Genomic DNA, 20,375 nt, shown 5'->3' on the forward strand with positions numbered 1-20,375 from the left:
ACACACTCGATGAGATTGTCTGGTCTGCTTGTTTGCAAGGATGTAGTTCTGTGACAGGAGGCTCTGGGACTCTAGACATGTACCATGTGAGTGGGAGAATGGGGTGTGGTAGATGTGTCTTGTTCTTTACATCTGTGGAGGAACCGAGGAGATGTTCTCCTGTGGTTTGATCTGTTATAAACACTGTGGCTCAGTGCCAGCCAGCTGATGTCCAGTTGGCTGACATCAGACATTGGTATTCTGACAGTGGTGGAGAGAAGGAGGGTGGGGAGAAAATGTGCTGTCTGGGAGATGGAGAGAGACTCAATAGCAGAGGAAGGCATGAGGAGCTCTGCCCAGCCCCAAGGAGGTGATTGTGACTCTGCCAGGCAGCAGATACCTCTGTCTCTGTGTCTCATTAGTGTTCCCTGGATGATTATCTAATTCATGCAAAAACATTAGGAAGTGCTTGTGTGCAGCTGGATGAATAGGAACATGAGAGCAGTAACCCAAGTAGAACTTGAACTAGCTGCTTCCTAGAAAGCATGATGATTTCCTTTTCTTTCCTGAAGGAGGCAAGTAAGTTGACTATATCTTTTCGCTGATGGTAAGTTCATCTTGCTGCCAGCTTGTAAATGCCAAAGGCAAGGCAGGCAGGATAATCTCGTCCTATTCCTAAATGTTTTCCTTCCTTGTTTTGTCTGAGTGCATTTTTATTCTGGTTTTGTAACACATGCAAAGGGGCAACAGTTCAAGGGGGAGATGGACAAATGAGCTTCTGTCTGGAAATACTTATTGGTCTCTTTTTCCTGGGGTATGTAGCTGTGTAATTTTGCTGCCTTTTCCTGGGAGCTTGCATGTTGGTGAATATAGCCATTTGGACTACTAAGGGAGCATGAGGCAGTAGCTAGAATATCTGATGAAACATCTGAAATGTGGTTCCTTGAGGTGCTGCTGTGAATCGTGAAAGAGCAGGGATTAGGTTGGTCAGGGTCATTTGGAGAACACCAGAAAGCTTGGTTGAGCAAAAGGAAAAATGAGGGAAGGAAGTTTGATGTGGCTGACGTTTGAGAGAGTACATGTTGAAGGCAGTAGAGATCTGTGGAATAGGAAGGTTAAGAATGGTGGAGACAGAGCTAGAGAGAGTATTTTTGTTGTATTAAGATTCCCAAAGGGACAGTAATAGCACATGGCACCAGTGGCAGAAAATTATGAGCCTGAGGTTAAAGGCAAGGGCTTATCATTTAGATTGGCAGGCTTGCTGGCTACCTTCCCAACCCTGCTGTCTTTCTTTTTTTTTTTTCTCAAAGCTCTAAAGCCTGGTAAGAAGGTATTAAACTAGAGCTGAGTCTTTGGCTACAGACCAAAGAGAGGAGATGAAATGGGCATATGGGCATCACTGACATGTGGCCTTGGGATGTGACTCGGGGGGAAGTCCTGAGTGATGCTGTGTAGGTCTTGAACTCTTGGTCTGACTCTGACAGTCAGGTAGGCCTGGGAGGAGCAAATCTGGAGGCGGTAAAGTGCTTCCACCTGAAAGTGTCTCCCGGAAACTGCATGTGAACGGACAAGGTTGAGGGTTTGCTCTCTAGCATTTTGCTCTCAAAGCACTACAGGGAAGGATTCCTACTTAACTAGTACGAGGGAAAGCCCAGTCTCCCGTATCTTCTGGTGGTGTTTTATGGTGGGCTGGCAGCTGGCCACACAAAACTTCACTCAGCAAAACTGAGAGCTCCTAACTGCAGCAACAACAGAACTGGTTAGAATGGAATTGGAGGTGGGGTGAGCAGCAGTCACAGAGTGAGTGCTGGATTGGATCCTCAAGGGTGGCCATCATGCAACATATCCCTGTTCTATCTCTTGTGTGTTGACATCTGCAGGTCCTTTTCCAATAAGGTTTTTGGAAGGATTTTTTTTCTTGTTTTGACACTGTACAGTGCAGGAGGATAATGCTGGCATGTTGCTTCCCTGAGTTCAGCCCAAGTAGTCTCAAGGACCTGGCAGATTTGGAAGCTTTGCTGCAACCTGTGTGTATTTTTGAAAAACACCAGCTTGGAGATGTTGCTTGGAAGTGAAGGTCAGGACCTTCTCTACAGTACTGTCCTCTTCTGCAATAGGGCTGGATTGTCCTCACCCCCCTGAGCCTTGGTGTGTCTGGACCAGAAGGGCTGCCTGGGTTGGGTCCCAGTGTGGCTGTGGAGTTGGCCAGATACCTCTCCCTGCCCACTCCTCCCTCAGCGTGTGGCTCATTGTGATACAAATATCTCATCCTTGCCTGGGGAGAAAAAGAGTCTGCAGGCGGCTCCACCATATGCTGTCTCTGCCCAAATTGTATTCGGACTGCAGATGAATGGATCTCTCTTCAGGCATAATAAGTTGCATCTTTTGCTTACGGTGGCAACCTCTGAAAAGGAGAGAGCTTTACAGTTCAGTTCTTTGGAGGATCAGTGAAGTGGCTTGAGGAAGCAAGAGAAGGTGAATGGCTATTTAGAACCAAGCTGGTTATTCCTCATATAGTCCAGGGGGCATCTGATGGTGGTGGCAGTTTTCTGCTTGCTTTTATTACTTTATCATATAGCTTAAGAAACTGAAATAAGCAGTAGAGATTAGGGTTCTTGTTTTTTCCCTTTGTTCCTATTTTGCCACCACTAAGCACTGAATTTCCTTGGAATTCAGCCGCCACAGGATAACAGGGGCTGCTATTGCTCTAGGATTCAGATGGTTATAGACTTGTTCAAAGCACTGTATAAAAGAGATGGTAGCAAGGAATGGAGAACAAGAGCTTGTTTTTCCCTTAGCTTTTCCCTGGCATTGCTTAGCTCTGTATCTGTGAAGCAGGACACCTTCCTGGCCCAGCATGGCTTGGCACTGCTGTCTGAGAGGTGGCACAGGTGTGCCTTGCATGCTGCAGTCTCCTGGGGGGCAATCACTGCCTGTGAGTGAGAAGGAAGGAGGGAGGCAGTAGTGTGAATTTGGTAGCAGCAGGAACAGGGCAGTCATGTGATGGTGGTGATAAACTATTAATGCTGGGTGTTTGTGCTCCAGTTTGTCACCACAGACGGAGAGTAAGCAGCTTGTCCAGGGCATGTCTGAGTCTTGAAAACGCAGCAGCCATTACTGCTCAATAGGCAGAAGCTGGCTGAGCTTTTAAGGCCAAGCCCGTGACTAGAGTAAACACTCTAGGAAATGCTGTTTTTGAGGCAAGCTTTGGAGTGGTAGAATAGCCAGCCTGGCTGTCAACAACACAGCTGTCCTTGGCATGGGCTGGGGTTTAGCTCTGATTTTCTGCCTTAGTTCTGAATAGCCTCTTCATTGTTGGCTCACATGAGAACCACACTGCTGGGCTCTGCTCGCACTTTCTTTCAGCCTGTTGATGTCAATGGGAGTTTTGGGCATTGGTCCACAGCTCATCTCACAGGAGGAGGCACTCAATAGATGCATCTACTTCTTATGTAGATGGGGACTGAGTTAAACCAGAGGAGATTCACTCATAAAACTCCCTGCCCTTCTCCAAAGCTGGGAGCCCAGATACTCTTGGTGTTGAGCTGCAATTTGTTTTGAGGAAATGATGACCAATAAGGGAGAGACAAACCCTCACTCTTCAAGCCAAAAAAACCCCATGTAATGACATTTTTTTCTAAATTAAAGGTTTCAAAAACATAGGTGTCCTGGAGGGTCACAGGTAAATTGGAAAAAAGCACAAATGAAGATTCTTAAGAGAAGCCCTATGAAACTTACTGGTTTTCCTCATTGCAAACAATCCCTTTGTTTCCTGCTGGACTTAGATTGCTTATGCAAAGCAGGTTTCATAGGAATGAATTTGCAAAACTGAGCTTCCTCTAGAGTGTTAGGAACTTAATGTAAATGAAGTCTGTGGTCATGTCTATATGAGGATAAAATATATTTTTAATTAAAAAATATGCTTGTGCTTTAAAATCCTGGCATATCCTTGCAGGCTGTAATTTCACCTTCATGTGTTTGATTGTGGAAAAAAACGGTTGATCAGCTGTACAAAGGATAAAACCCTAAAATGTTTCGCAAGTTACATTGCAATCTTACTGTAAGAACGTGCTTTTTTACAGCATAAACAAAATAAAAATTTGTCTACCTGTGGAGGCTTTAGAAACTCTCTATCTTGCCTGTCACTTCAGAGGCTCATCAAACAGTCCTATAGGCTCTGCCATGATGGTGTATTATGATTAAGAAACAAGGAACAAAAAAAAAATTAAACTTAAGGTTTTAAACAATTTTCCCAATTTTTTTTTTTTTTCAAATTACAGATCCCTGTATAGGTAGAAATATCTTTTAAATAGAGCCAGTTAGATGCCTGATTTTCTCACTCTCTAAACCCGTTCCTTGTTACGTTTCAGGTGATGTGGTTTGCAGCTGGGGGAGCCACCACAGGTCAGGGAATGCCCTGAGTTTGTTCAGGAAAGTTTGTTACTGCTGCTGTTTGCTGTATGTGCAGAAACATACCTCACAGAAGAATGTGGTGTACCTGACTAGATAATAAGCCTGTCTATTGAGCATACTTAAAAGTAAGTCTTACTCTAAGCTGCGGGGCTTTGTTCAGAGCTCTGGTGGAAATAGCACAGTGAGTTCGTGATATGATTACTTTCATTGTAGTACTGAATTTGGTGTGCTATCAAATCAAGTTTTTAACTAATTTTCAACTTAATATAATTTCTTGTCGTCCTCTGAATAACACAACCAACACTATTAGTTTCTAATTATGGTGGAATAGTGTAATTCCACAATAGTAATAGAATAGTGTTCTAGTGTAATAGAATAATTATAGTGGAAAGAGTGTAATTATGAGCACCAGAAACACTGGATTATAAGAAAATATTGGAAAATATTTTCTGAGCAGAAAGATTTATAGTACAACTATTTTAGTATTCTTGTATCTTTTCTTTCATAATACACCAACGTTCTGTTCAAGCCTAACTGCTACAAGAAGTGTGAAAAGCATTTTTGCTGTGCTAATTCCTCCCGTTTGCATTTTGCAGACTCTTACTGTGCACAGTTATGCTAAACAGCCTGTGGACTCTCTCTAGAGCTGAGTGAAATGGTAAACCACAAGAAGCTGAAAAAAATCAGATTGCTATCTCATGATGGGGCTGCTGGTAGGGTTAGAGGCAGAAAGGAGCTGTAATTACTGCTGCAACTGTGAGACTTCCCCATGTTGCTCAGTCCACTGTATAAAACTCTGTATTGAGTTGAGGCACTGGTTCATTTGCTTTCCAGATGCAAGCATCCAAAATATTCAAACACCGTCAAAACTATTCATATAAATGTGGTGTAAATTTTTGCTTTTGTTAGCAACCTTTCTCTGCACAGAGGATCCTAATAAACTTGGCCTTGAGACATTCTGGTCTCTTTTTAATGAGTTTATCTGAACTTTTGCCGTTTTGCAGTGTGGTGAGTGAAGGAGCTCTCTTGGTCCTAGGGCACAACTGTTTCATAAGGATGAGACAGGCCAAAATCTTGAGCTGAAAGAAGGAAACACTGAAATGATTTGTGCATTAAAATTGATGCATGTGTTATGAACACTGGTGTGTGTTATATGATATGGATCTTGCAAGCTATTGGGTTGATGGTTTATTTCCAGCTATTTGGAAAGTGGATCTTGATGCAGACAATGGAATGGCATGCTTAAGGGCAGCAGTTCTCCCGCTGGTGCTTTGGGCACAGCTCTGAGGGTTGCTGTGCCCTGCTAACACCAATTTAGAAGGGCAATGAAGTGCTTCTGGCTCTGATGGTGCCTCACTGCTCTCAAAGGGGAGTTTCAAATATTGACAGGAGTAATGTGTATCCCGTGCTGGTACCCATGGACAAGTAGAGATGCTGAAGCTCACTCAGCTCATTGAAGTGTTCAGGGAAAAAGGCTGATTGCAAGAAACAATAAAACCAATTGAGCATTGGGGATGGTTCCCTGGGCCAGCTTTATGCCATCTCAAGCCATGTGCATCTGTGAGAATGTGAATGAAGGGATGCAAAATGTGATCAGAATCTGCAAATGCTGAAGGGATCTGTATGCCTACTTAAAAGGAAGGACAGTGCACCAGGCAGGAGATACTGGCTCCTCTGAAATATTTGCAAGCTGTTCACATGGGTACAGGCCTAGGCCAGCTCTTTCAAAGCTGGTAGGTCAAGTCACAAGTTCTGAGTTTCAACATTCAAGCACCACCTGAGCAAGGCCCCCAAGTGTGCCGTGCAGTGTTGTGCTGCAAGGCAGGTGTGGGCAGGCATTGCTGCATGTGGGCATGGGAGAGCATTCTCCAAGTGCAGTTGTTAGCTGTGTTCTGCATAAATGGATTAGCTCCCCAGAGTAAGAGGTCTTTATCCTATTAGATGGCTAGCTGCTCCAGCGTGTTCCCTTGTCACTAATGTGTAAGTGAGGTTCACTGGGGCTGTAGAGGAGGGGGACCAGTGGGTGATTAGGTGGGGAATGTGGGAACAGTTGGCTTATGTCATCATTTCCTCTCTGTGGTGATTAGTGTTGTACTTACTCCTGCTTCATGGAAGTCTATTTGTGAGCAAAAAATGGTGTCTCGGGTTTATCATCTTCTGGTCTCCAGTGTCTAATATAGTATTTGTTTATATTTTCGTGCAAGCACAGGAGATTTCCAAAACAGGCATATTCATGTGTAAGGAGAATATGCTAAAATATTTTGCAAGGTAATGCAGCCATGATACATGTGTGTCTTGGGAGAAGAGGGAGAGGGACTCTGTTGCCCTTTGTTCGGACCTCAAGCAAGCCCCGTGGCTTGGGATGTTTGCTTCTTTGTTTAAGACGGGTTTGTTTTTTCTTTCCAAAGCTGTTTATGTAGTCTGTCTGCATCTGGCTTTTCCAAAGTTTCCCCACTGTCCACAAATCCAAGCTCTCATCTGAAAACGTGACCTTATGTGTTTTCTGCTTGAAGTTCCATTTGTGAGTGCTCCCAGCAACACCAGATGAGCCCAGGGCAAGGGTTCCCACAGGGTAATGTCCTTTGCACTCAGCTGGAGAGTGTGGGAGGCAATTCAGAGCCACCTTTTGAGGTTTCTATTGTGAAGATCCAGGCCACTGACAAATCCTTTCTTCATTTAGTACAAGAAGTATACCCCATGTTGCCCTATTTTTGAGAAGCTCCAGTAAGACCAATCCTCTGGCCAAAAATCTGATGAAAAGGTGTATATTCCAGATTCTCCTCAGAGAAACCCACTGATCTCCACTGGATGTGTTCTGTGATGGGTTAGGTAGATACTGTGTGGGTTTTATACCTCCTGAAAAGTTCCTTGTGCTAACTTTAGGGCAGGGTTTTGGGCAGACAAACAGGCATTCAGGTCTAAGAATTTTTACTTTTAAACATAAATACTTCATGTGAACATCTAAAATGTTGTAGTTGGGTCAAAAACATGAAGAAACTGGCTTAAAAATCTGGCCTTAAAACCGATTTGGGCTGATTGTTTTGGTCTGTTTCTTCGTTTTGCCATCCACATGTACAGCTATCCTTTCATGAGGAAAACCTGTGTGAGCATGCAGTCTCTTCTGGACATCTGGTGTTCCACATGCTTGGCTGTTCACTTTGTGGCTGGTGTGCACAAGGCCCTGTGGCTTCCACAGAGCATTTGGAATGTCTTGTAGTTTTTTCAGTTACCCAAGGATCATGTAAAGGCACACACTCTTGCCCTGTGGCCTCTGGGTTTGGAGCAGCTGTCTGTGGATTCTCTTCCTCTCCCTGTCTCTGTAACATCATAGCTGACAAGAGTCCATACCTTTCAGTGATTTTAGTATTTTTCTTCTTCTTTCCCAGGATATACAGCTGTGTGACTTCTAGAGCTCTCTGTATCTCCCTGCTTAAAGGGAACTGTGTTCACTGTCTGTCTTGCACTGATGTCTTAACCTCTTCTTGGTGCACTTAAAGACAACATTTAAACAGCAAATGGTGGAAGAGTCTGGGGCTGCTTGTTTCAAGCCTCCAGCACTGCCATCTCCCATGTGCTGCAGCAGCAGTGCTGAGGGGAAGAAGATAAAGCTGCAGGAGGCTGTGTGCCTTCTGCCCTAGCTCTGCCTGAAGCAAAAGTCTGTGGGGAGGGAGGGCTTTGGAATCATGTCTGAGCCAAGGCTTCAGTTAGAAGTGAGATAAACTATAGAGACATCAGGTGATATGTTAGACTAGACTGGACATTCCCTGTGGACAACTTTGGAGCCAAGGCCAGGAATGAAGGGAGGAAATAGTCACATTGGCAGCCCTGAATTAAAAGCTTTGTAAGCTTTTTCTCTGGAGCTGCTACCATGCCTGCCAGCTGTGAAACTAGACCCCCCTGTCCCTTTGCAGCCCTCCTCCATTCACAGACTCTAGTGAGCAGGAGGGGCAAGCCTAGCATTTGAACTTTGGTAGCTTTGGCATGTGCAGATGAGTGATAGGGAATTAATGAATCCTGCCCTTTCTTTACATTTTTGTTACTCCACAGGTGCTGGAGTTTTTGGTCAGGTCTGTTTCCTGCACAAATAGAGCTTTGCGTTTTTTCCAGGCCTCAAAGAAAACTCAGTGAGGGATTTGGGGTTGGCATGGAGTGAATAGATGAACCATCTGATGTACCCTGCAGATCAGCAGACTCAGACTCTGCCAGACCAGCAGGGAAAGCAGCTGCTGAGCCAGAGATGCTCCATACAGAGTATTCACTTCCTCCATCCCCGAATTCAAATCAAAGGGCTAGTGGTAAAAGTGCCAGGGCAAATATGATGTGTTTTATCTGTTTCTAGAGGGACAGGGCTTCTGTACAGATCCAGAGTATATCTGGAAACCATATGTATGCCACAAAGGAGACGGAGGAGCAGTAGAAAACCAGAGTCACCTACAGACAAGCAGACAGTCTGTTTGCTTAGACCACAACTGTGTGAGTAGGTAACTGTGTTTATGTTAGCTGTGGCTCTAGTGTGATATGCAGGGAGAACTTCAAAAAGCAGTCTGTGATTTGAATAATTTAATCTGTTCTCTGGGCCTTGGGAATAGTGAGACCTCAGATGCTCTGCCAGGTGGCAGACCTTGCTGGCCAGACTTCAGCTCCCTCTCTTTTGTAGCAGACCTTGACCAGGTCCAGCAGCCTGGTGCCACTCTGCAGTGATCACTTGCACACTGCCTTTCTGGACTGGCATGCAACTACATTGTGCTTATTTAGAGAGCAGTTACTGGTGAGACTGACTTGCTGTTCTGCCAGTTTGTATTTGCTGTAAGTTCTCACACATTTTTCTCTTCAGTAGCGATAGCTGAGCTCCTTGTAGTGCACAAAATTAGGTGATTAATGACACCATTTGATGACCACAGGAATTACTTTGTTTTGTTTTTCATGGTCCACTGTTTGCTGAGTATATGATTCTGTGCAAGTCCTTGCATTACTTTTTTTTTTTTAAGGCCTTGCCTGGCTTTTTTAAAATTTGAATTTGTTTTCAATGATCACTTAGTAATCAGCATTTCCTCTCCTGCCTTGTCCAGATGCACTAAGCTGTCAGTGTTTGCACTGTATGGAGGCTATGGATTTTTGGCCCTTGCTAGCAGAGGTGCTGCCTGGATAACTGGGACTCCTATTTGATAGGGGTGGGAACCCTTTATGACAATGTTAAGAGACAAAATGTGTTGATGTTTCGAAGGAACTTTGAATAGACTGAGAATAAATCTGGCAAAAAAGCATGAATGACTAATTCAACTGAATATTAACTAGAAATAACTTTCAAAAGAGTTCAGAGGCTTTCCATGATGTTCCACAGTATCACCACAGCTTAGTGTTTGGGTGCCAGGATTTGTTTTTGTAAGAGGGGACTGTTGGCCCAACCAGTTGAGTTAACCTGTATTTTAAAATGCTGTGAAGCTGTTTAGCTTCTGATGAAGTGTGGAGACTGTGACTGATGATAATTACAATTTAAAGCTATAGGCTGAACTATAGCCTTCCTGTTACTGTGCTGCTTTAGGGGCTGGGCAGGGAGCTTGTGTCTGTCTGGCACATGAATGCACTGGACAGTGGCCTTGCACCCCTGGGCCCAGACAGTGGGTGTTCCCCTGGCACAGGGCATTCCTGGTGATGCAATTGCAGAGTACCCTCAGGTGGCTGCTAGGAAGGCTTGGCCCCCTGGTTTGTCTGCCAATTTGAGTCATGTGTGCCTGGGAGCCTGAGCCTGGATGGGGGTTAGTGTCAGCTGGAGCTGCTTCAGCTTAAAAGCAGTGAGGAGGAGCCTGTGACTTTTTTTCTGTATAGTTTTTGTACTGCAGGGCTAAGAGATGATGCCTGTGTCCTAGCAGCACTACTCAGTGCCAAGGAATTAAAATATCCAGTCTAAAATCAACCTACGAAATAGCTTTAGGTTTTTTTGCTTGTTTTGCTCCTAAACTGATTGGGAGGGCAGAGCTGGCTTTGCCTGTTGCAGAGAACCCATCACTGTGTTGGCAAAAGGACAGGAACCGTGGTCCTGCTCCCTCATGCCCTGCCATGTGGGCATGAAGTGCTGATGTCCTGGGTGGAAGATGTCTGTAAAGCAGAGGGCACTGGGCTGTGATGTTTAAGTCTGAGGGTACATGGAGCTGTTGGGCTGGGAAAACACTGAAAGCTTTAGCCTTGCTACTGAGCTCTGGCTGAGGCCTTGCTGGGGTTTCACATGTGGCCTGTGGGAGCACTGCCTTTGGGCACAGCCGATCCCCTTCCTTTAATTCCGCCTGTGCTGTGAAGAGGGCCTTGCTGGAATCCTCTGCTTCGTCAGCAGTGTGAGGCTGCTGCCGGTTTGCCTGCATGTGTCTCCCTGCTGTGGTGGGGAGCAGCTGTGGCCTCCTGCCCCGTGGCCCCTGCGCTGTCTGGGTGCCATGCAGTGGGATGGAGGTGGCACTCGCTCAAGCAGGAGCCTGCAGCCGCAGTGTGCTGCACAATGGCTACTTTGTGCAGTGCCCTGACCTCATCTGCCCACTGTGCTGCAGCTGCACCTCTGCCCTGTGCATTAACCCTCTGCACGCCCTCCCTGCCCCAGCAGTGACAGAGGACAGCCTTCCAGCAGCAGCTGGCTGGTGGGAAAGCTGTTCCTCCTGGCCCAAACTTGTCTCTGAGGGCTCTTGGGAAAGCAGACTGGGCAGGCTTCTTGCTCGGAAATGCTTTCCTAGAGGAGAAGGGCCATAGGGCTGTACTTCCCTGGCTGGCACACTTTGTGTAATGGGATTGGCATCGGGCTGGAGCTCACATGTGGACATTGCCTCTGCACCAGCATCTGCTTCACCTCTCTGTCCCAGGATGTATCTTATTGAGGCTCCTTCAGTCCTCTGCTTAATGGGCCAGAAAGCTGCTTCCCTGCCTTGCTGTGAGGCAATTTTCTCTGTGCACATTGCATCACTGGCTATGGTTTGTCCCTTTTCATCAGCCCTCTGCTGTGACTTAGAGTGCAATTTCTCCTCACACTGTACTGTTTCTTCTTTCAGTTCTTTTTTTTTTTTTTTTTAACAAAGCAAGTAATCTCATCAGGCTGTTTCTCTGTTTTCGTGCTAGACATTCAAGCTTGGTCTGCCTTCTTGTTCCTGGAAGACTCCGGGCAACTGGGAAGCTGGCTGGTAGGGTTAACAGCATGGAAGTAAAACAGGTTATAGAGCTGAGGAGGCTTTTTCTGAAAACTTGGAATGTTTAAACTTTGTATCCTATCAAGAGCTTTAATATGTCAACAAGAAACAGAAATGTCCATGCCTTTAAAGTGCACTTGCCCTGTTGAGGGTCATCAACAAAACTAAAGAAAGGCAGACTTCTGGCCTGCTTGATGTTTTTCGGAAAGTCTGATCTTTGAGTTAAGTTAGAACACAGTTACTGAATACAGACTTCTTTTTTTCTTTAAATTTTGAAATCTCTTTCATTAGCTAGTGAAAATCACCGTAACATTCTTAAATTGTAACAAGCTGATTGTATGTCAGTATGTAGCATTTGATGAAGTGTGTCATTAAATGATGAGTTATGTTGAGAAACTGAGAGTTCCTGTGCTCTCTTGCATGAAATAGAGTAAACTGGTCTGAAAAAATCAGTAGTAAACTGCTTCCGACTTTGGACAGGCCCGTAGTTTAAAACTATGACCAGATAATAAGTAATCAGTTAGTGCCCCCCACCCCCCAAGCACTAATGGACAAAAGAGTTGCTTTGTCCTGTGGAGGTAGTGAAAACGAAACTATTCTAAAACCAGAAATGTGTATATGAAAAGCAGATGTAAGATGAAAAGTGTTTATTAATATATATTCATGTAAAATATTTTGCATTGTGTGCTGGTTTAAGAGTTTGCTCAAACCCTTAAACATTTGAAAATTAAGTTGTAATGCCTATCTTTAAACTGTGCATTGACAGAGTTCTAAATACTTAGTTTTGAACTGTTGCAGTAGTGTGACATAAATTCATTCATCTTGGGGATATCATTATTCCTAGACTTGTCTTGCATTAAGAATGCCTTTGTAAGAATGTATTTTGATTATTAATATATATTACACTCACCTGGATAGTGCGGTTTGTATAGAATGGTTCTATGGTAACTTTTGTGCATAAGCAAGCTCAGGCATTCACAATTACCTTCTGGAGTAGTTCAGAACTGCTCAAGTCAGTGTTGGGGGACTGGGAGTACTGCAGCTTAAGCAGTCAGAGACACCTCCTGAAGCAAGGCTGGCCTGGGGAGCTGTGCTCCAAGAGAAGCAGGGCTGGTGGCTCATCTCTGTATACCAATGGTGCTATTTTGATGTGGCAGGGATGTGCAGCAAAGCCACACATGTGGGAGATCAGGGGTTCATTGCCACATTTCATTTGGTGAATATGTGACTCTCTGTTATTTCCAGTCCCTGCAACTGTCTTGAATACAGGCCCAGGACTGAGAGAGTCTCTTGTCTTCTGAGCAGGAGGTGAGACTGGTGGGTCGATTCTTGAGCTGAACTGATTCTGCTGTTTTCTTGAGGGTTAACCCTGAAATGTTTCAATTCAGCCTTACTTTTAGAGCGAGGCATAACTCTTGTGTTCTCAAAAAGACTAACATTTCCTTAGTCATGTTATTTCCTCCTTTTAAGTAGAAGTCACAGTAGATAGCAAAATAAACTTCCCTTCATGCAAATAATAGTGTTCCCAAGCTGTATGTTTCAGCTCTGATGCTAGCAGTTCTGTTGGAGACCAGCAGGAAAGACTTTTTAATTGAAATAGGGACACTGCCTCTTTTTCTTCCATTTCATTTTCTGCAGGTGGAAGAAAGTTTTGGAAACCAGACCCTATGGTTTTATTCTCAGCTCTGCTACTAATATTCTCCATGACCTTTGACAAATCTCTGCTCTGCTCTTTGTCATAACTCCCAGAAAATAGCTTGAGGAAATAAAACTGTACTTTCACATTGGTCTAGTAGTTAGGAATGATCCCAGGGTTACTAAACTGAATATGTCACCTTTCTTATAGGCCGTTTCCCCTGCTTTAGGCTACTGCAAGTCATGTAGCCAAATAAATGTTATTTCAGCTCTGCCTTGTATCTGTGTAAATAGGAGTTAATGAGTTGCTGCATCTCGTGGTTGGCTTGTGACGTGGAGGTCTCCAGAGGGAGGATGAGGAGAGGCTGCCGTGGAAAGTCCCTGGCCGTTGCTAGGCAGCACTGCATTTTAGCTTCCCTGTCCGAAAGTCTGCACTCCGGTTTGGCAAGGAAAGGGAAAACTGAGGGATGGAAAACCATTCAAAGATGGCTTGACTTACTTTTTGAAAAGCATGGCTTTACTGTGCTGGGTGCAGAAAGCGTGTGGCTGCAAGTGAGGTGGAAGCAATTTGATTAAATAGAATAACATTTGATAACTGGCCTTCCATGGATTCATTCTCAGCTGCATCATCATATGGCTGGCTTGCTCTCTCTCTCCCTCTCTCTGTTTTGGATCTTACTATGATGTGGGACCTGAAAGCTGTAAGAGTGCAGCACAATTGCTCTTGCTCTGCTTTCAGAATAAATGGAAATAGGAGAATGTAGCAGTTCCAGGTAGCTTCCTGTTCTGAGGTTTATGCTCCAGTTTAACAGCCTGTGGATGAGATGTCATGTTTTTATTTTTCTACCAAGTCCTTCAAGAGGAACACCAGGAACAAAGAAGAAACACAAGAGGAGCAAAAATTGTTATGTAGGGCATCTTGCTCTTGCTGCTCAATGCAACCTCTGCAAACTGTAGCAGTGGTGTAAAGTGTGGTAAGATTCTCATATAATTAAAGCTTATCACAACAGCATCACTAAAAGAGCACTTCTGTCTTCTACCAGAAGCGTAAGACTTGGGATACAGCGGAGCACTTGAATTTCTCTTGGAAGAGTCTGGCTGGTTGTCCACCTGCCTACAGGCTAGTTCAAACTTTTAATTGAAGTCTTTTCACCAAGTCTTTGGTGTCATCTTGTAATTTCTGTCTCTGTTGGATGTCCCTATATGTTTTAATAGAAGGCCAGGATGGGTAAATATCTTGCTGCCTCTGCTGATTTTAGTTGGGAAATAATGTCTTTTGTTGCACCCTGATGAAGTAATTGGAGGGACGATGCTAGGCATTTCATCCCACTGGACTGTACTGGAAAGTGGTGTACCTGCTCCCTGGCCAGCAGAGTTCTGTTTTTCCCCTTTCAGCAGAGGATTCAGTGCTGCTACTGAGGCAATGTGGAAGTGTCACAGACTTACTTTATCCTTGGGGTTCAGCTGAGTACGACTGTAAAGCTCCAGTTTACAGCCACCTGGAGAAGCTGAGGGACTCACCCAAAGTCACAGAGCTGATATGGGACATGGCAGGGTATGTTCTGCTGTAACAACATTCTTCCCCTGAAGGATGGTGCTCAAAATTCTCACTTTCATTGCTCAACCTGACTGTGTCTTGCGCATTTTATCTCACCAAGGCTTGTCTAGCCTACCCTTCCTCATCCCCACCAGCCAGCATTTCACGGCAGCTAGTAGAAAAGCTTAAGGAGAGACCAGAACATTGCAAGACCTCACGGCTCCTCATTTTGCCCTTCCCTGCACCCTGGGTTTTGTCAGTGTTACCAAGGTCTCCTTCCTTCTCTGTCTGTTTCACTGTGTGGTTGTGGGTCCTTAAGGAAGGCAGTGACTTCACAGTAAATACCTGCTTTACAGTGGCTGCCTTGCAGCCTGGCTGAGAGCAGAGTCCTGTGATTTTTTTTTTATAGGAATTCCCAGGGGATCCCTTGTTCAGTCAGACATCCTTGGGCTGGGCTAGTTCAGTTCAGCAGTTCCTTTTGTCTCCTGCCTTCTTTGTGCAAAGAGCTGTTGGGTCCTTTTAGGTTAGAAACCTTGAAGCTGTGCTGCCAGGTCAGACCTGAGGACAGAGCCACCAGGCACGGCTACTGCTTAGTCTTTTGAATAATGGAGACAGCATTAGGATTCACCTGCTAAGGGATTAACAGAAAAAACTCAAAATCCTTGCAGCACCTCCCTTCTTCCGCATGCATACTTGGATAGTGAAATATAGTGTCCTTGAGCCCCAAACTACTCATGTGAAAGTTTCAAAGAGGGATGTGAGTGTGCCAAGTTCTGGATTTTAGATCAAAGAGGCTGATGTGCATAGAAATGCTGGGTGGATCTCTAGCTCCCTCTCCAAGTTTTGGGCAGTAATGTGGATTGGGACTGCAAAGATGTGCTTATGGGATGAAGAGTGTCAGAGGGTGGTGGAGGAATGGGAGTTCTTCCCGCCTCCCAGCAGTACTTTCTACTGGAAAAATAATAAATACTTTCACCTAAGCACTGTCTTTGGTTTTTGGGTGGTGCTTTTTCTTCTGAATTTTTTGGAGGTTGTTTGTATGTTTTGGATTTAAGCATTTTGAGTTTCCAAGCCTCTCTGTGCTGTGTTGCTTTTATCTTGTTCAGTGCTAGAGAAAGCAGAAAGACTATAAACAACAAGAGAAAATAGAAAAGTCTAGCTAGAAAAGTCTCACTATTTACCACTCATATTGGTAAAAGGGTGGGGTGTCTTTCTGTGGCTCTTCTTAAAGAACTTCATCTGAAAAACACTTCAACTGCTTTGTAAAAGCATGAGAGTGTGGGGAGTGTTTTCCCATACTTCACACAGCTTTCCAACTGGGGAAGTGTTAAAAACAGGAGCTAGGGAAATCTTTCTTTCAAAAGCTGATGGAGAAGTTTCTTCCTGACATGCCTCCCTCACCAGGTTTTTAAGTATGAAAAATGTAATTGAAGTTTTTTTTTTTTTTTAATGGAAGAACTCTTCTCTTGGATCCTTGTTTTTCCACTTGGGAGTTGTTTTTTGACAATTTTTGAGGGGAAAGAATGATTTTATTCACTTGCCAGCTTCCAAAACACTGCTTAAAAACTGGGATAGAACTTCAACTTGCCTGTTTATTTCTGTAGTTTCCCAGAATAATTGCTGGTTCAAGTATATCCTGTTTGCTAAGTTGTGTGGTTCATGTTATGACAACTTTAATGGCTCTTGCAATATATGGCCAAGAGATTTAGGACTGCAGGCAGGTGCTTTTACCTTGTTTTTTTGTTGCTTTTTTTTTAATTCTAAATAAATAAGCATAGTGAAAATATCTGTTAAATAATGGAAACATCCACATTTACATGAAATAGACTATTTTTTCCTTCATAAAGGAAGATGAATTCATCTGCTTCAGGGCAAAGTCTAACCACTAATTGACAGAAATTAAGAAGAAACTTCCTTTCAGGCAGTTGTTCCATCTCTTTCCTTGTGAAATTTCTTGTGTGTTCTTTCAAAACCCAGGGTATGAGCCACTGCCAGAGGACTCTGTGCAGGCTGCAATGAGACAGTCTCATATTAGGTTGATTACTTGTTGGTCACCTTTGGTAGTTCTTAATCTTTCATATCTCTCTTAACCATCCATCCGCCTTGTTTTAATGAAATGTTGATGAAAAGAGACTCCCTGCAATATCCCTCGTTCTGTTCCTTCATGCTATTTCTACTAATCCCTGGATTCTACTTCTCTTTCAGAAGATGCTGCTCAAGAAGAATTGTGGAGCGAAGACTAGAGTAATTAAAATTCGTGTAAGTTGCCCTTTTCTGGTGCAGTTCCTTCATCTTTCCACATATACCTAATGTGGTGGTTCTCATTGAACATGTGTCCAGAAGATGATTTTGGAGGTTTCCTGTGGCTTGATCAGCTGCATAACAAAAGTTTCTAGTGTGGAGTATAGAATGTAGCTGCAGTTTAGGTTAGCTGCTGACAGGGCTAATAATACGTTTTTTCCATTTTGGAGACTGTGGTTTTCAAGCTTTCTTGGAGTAAAAATCTACATCCCATGCTATGAGGTCAAACAGCATAGGTGTCCTGCAGGGTGTCATTTGGATCCTTCTTGACCAAGTGGTGTTTGGTAGGGGTGAGAGGTACTGGTAGATGTCTGTGGAAAAGGGACTATACCTTCATGGTGTGCTGGTATTTGCAGAACCATATGGGTTATGGGACTTGGGTGATGCCAGGTGAGAGCTACGTTGCTTGGATGGCTTTTTAGCTGGGATGATGCTGCAGTGTCCCAAGCATCTCTCATGCTTGATGGCTTACATCCCTCTGAGATGTGCTCAAATCTCATCCTTGCAGTTTTTGCTGCCTGCACCTCTGAGAGTTTTGTCTTTAGCAGCCCTTTCCCTGACTTGTCAGACAGCCCCTGCCTCCTTTGTGGGTACTTTTTCTTCTGGTCAGTTCTGTACGGTACTGTGGGAGATGTATCCTGAATCAAATAGAAATGTGACAAGTAGGTTGAGGGAGGTGATTCTCCCCCTCTTCTCTACTCTGGTGAGATCCCACCTGGAGTACTTCATCCAGCTCTGGAGTCCCTGACATGAGCAAGGCATGGAACTGTTGGAGAAAGGCCAGAGGAGAGCCATGAAGTTAAGAGGATTGGAGCACCTTCCCTGTGAGACAGTCTGAAAAAAGGGAGGCTGCTCCAGCTGGGGAAGATACAGCTCCTAGGAGACATTACAGCCCCTTCCAGTACCTAAAGGGGGCTACAAGTGAGCTGGAGGGGGACTTTTCATAAGGGTGTGTAGTGATAGAACAAAAGGTAATGGCTTTAAACTGAAGGACAATAGATTAAGATTACATTTTAGGAAGAAATTCTTTACAGTGAGGGTGATGGATGCACTGGAACATGTTTCCTAGAGAAGTTGTGGCTGCTGCATCCTTGGAAGTGTTCAGGGTCAGGTTGGGTGGGACTCTGAGCAACTTTGGTGGAAGGTATCCCTGTCATGGCAGGGGGTTTGGAGCTAGATGGTCTTGAAGGTCCCGTCCAACCCTAAACGTTCTATGATTGTTTGTTTCTGACTTTGCACATTGCCACCAAAGCAGGAGTACCTCAGTCCACTGAGCCCCATATGATCCTCCATGTTTGTGATACACAGGCAAAACCAGGTTAGGGTAAAGAAAACAAATGTCCTTTGTAATAAAGCTGCTATTTTCACTGCAGTATTTTTAATAGCCGTGCAAGAGAGAAGAATGACAGAGCAGAATGCTTTCAGGGTTTATACCCTGCCCAGCAGGCAATAGGAATGATGCCTGTGTGTACCCAGAAGTGCTGCAGTTGATAAGCATGCTGTTGAGTGCCCTTGCCCTTCACTGCTCTGGTAATGAATTTGGTATCTGAGAGGATGAGCAGGTAGAACTGGCTAGAGCCATGTGCAGAGCTGGGTGGTATTTTTCTGACCTCTCATTTGCCTTCTGCCAGGGCACTTCAGGCCTGTCTTCCAGCAGCCCCACAGTGACCTGGTACTTCTGATTGCACAATTAATCCTGATCTCTTATGATCTCTCATGTGCTTCTGGATTGTTTTCAGTATAGCTGTGTCCTCCTGTGCCCCATGAGCTCTCCTCAGGCTGTGCCTGTCCTTCAGACCTACCAGCTGTCTAATCCTGCTGCAGTGTTTTAGCACATCTTTATCACCTTCCTTTATGCCTGCCCCATGCTCTTTCACTGGGTTTTTGTGGATGTCTGTCCCTGGACACTAGCTATTTCCAGTGGTGCTTGGTGATGGTTCTCCAGTCCCCTGGGTTTCAGTGATGCCTCAGTGGGGTGGTTTCCTGACACCTTAAGCTCATTATTGTGGCTTACTACTGTGCCCCTGGAGAATCTGAAGGGAGAATTATCCCGTTGCTCCTTAAGCCCATGTCAGCTTGCACTAAAATAAACAGCAGAAACTGATAGCATGCTTTTCTGTCAGATGGCACAAAATACACTCTTCTCTGGCTAGCCTTGCCAAGCTGGGACAGTGCCTTTCCACCTGAGGTGCTCGTGGCTTCCATGATAATAGTATGTGATTCTTTACAACCTCTTGCTGGTCTGTTGTGGAGGTAGAGCTGCTAAGTAAAGGTGCATTTTTAGTTCCATTTTTCAAGTGATTATGAATGCCCACTTTTGTGTATCCCACTGAGAAAGGAGACAGCAGATCTCTGGCAGAACTCTTTGCTGAGGTTCCTCAGCTCTGGACGCAGCTGAGAGAGGTCAGTACCTCTGAAAGACAGTGCCATGCTCTCATCGTATAAAGGGAAACCTCAATCCAGCCAGCAGGACATGCTTGGCACAGTATTCGTTCTCAGTGTTGCCCAGCAGCAGAAGAGGTAATGGGCAAAAGTTGAACTGTAAGATATTCAGGTTGCCCAGAGAAATTGTGGAATCTCTGTCCATGGAGAGAGTCGCAGTGTGCCAGGAGGCAGTCCTGGGCAGCAAACTCCTGCTGACCCTGCTCAGAGGAGGGGTTTGAATTCAGCCATCTCTAGAGGTGCCTGCCAACCTCAACCCTTCTGTGATTTCTGGGTGTTGTCCAACATTCAGTAATGGAGTCAGAGCACACTAGTGACCCAAGTTCTCTTGGCAGGGCTATTGTTAGACCCTACTGAATGTGGCCTTTTGCAAAGGGTGTTAGCGGGAGGCGAAGTGAGAAGCTTGGCTCTCTGTTGCTGAAGGTCTGGTGGCACAGGTTCAGTGCTGGAACCTGTCCATTGTGGTGAAGGTAGAAGAAATGAAGACACATCTCCCAGCGATGGGTGGATGAGCTGTTACAGGAGGAACCAGCCAGCTGTCTGCGTGTCTGAACAGGAAACATCACCATGTGAACCAGTTTGCTTGTGTCACTGTAGCACTGATGCATAAGTGTTCCTGTTTCAACTCAGGCAGAGTTCCTTTCTGAACTGAGATGGTCACAGATATCCAGACAGTGTACAACTGGATGAAGATGCAGTGAGTGAACTGATCTGAAGAGCAGGAACTAATCTGAGGAGCAGGATATCTAATGGCTTATGCCAGAAATTTGAAGGAAGGATCCTTGCTTTCTCCTTTCAATTCTCCTGCTACTGAATAATTTGTAGGAGAAAGGATTGTGCTTATTCCATCTTGTGTGATGACGATGACAGTGACCTTCTGATACCATCAGTGAAGCATTTAATCC

The 20,375-nt window shown here is 44.7% G+C and overlaps 1 protein-coding gene across 7 annotated transcripts in view; it reads left to right on the forward strand.

Annotated features, from left to right (window-relative positions):
- Positions 1-20,375, forward strand: part of LOC146439338 (uncharacterized) — a 57,037-nt gene that overhangs the window by 25,555 nt on the left and 11,107 nt on the right. For 3 of the 7 annotated variants that reach the window (XR_014850755.1, XM_085055050.1, XM_085055048.1), the window contains exon 4: positions 16,933-16,986. The exons of 1 other annotated variant lie outside the window; for it this stretch is intronic. Coding sequence is in view for 4 of the 6 variants with exons in the window: in XM_085055050.1 (XP_084911176.1) it covers positions 16,933-16,986 (54 nt within the window). In the remaining 2 variants the exon portion in view is untranslated. Of the gene's footprint in view, positions 1-11,487; positions 12,204-16,932; positions 16,987-20,375 lie in introns of those variants that run through there. 3 more of the 7 variants (XR_014850756.1, XM_085055049.1, XM_085055052.1) reach the window with 2 other exon arrangements.

Source organism: Lichenostomus cassidix, chromosome 3, assembly GCF_008360975.1.
Source record: "Lichenostomus cassidix isolate B80296 chromosome 3, HeHo_3.0, whole genome shotgun sequence".
NCBI classification, from domain to species: Eukaryota; Metazoa; Chordata; class Aves; order Passeriformes; family Meliphagidae; genus Lichenostomus; species Lichenostomus cassidix.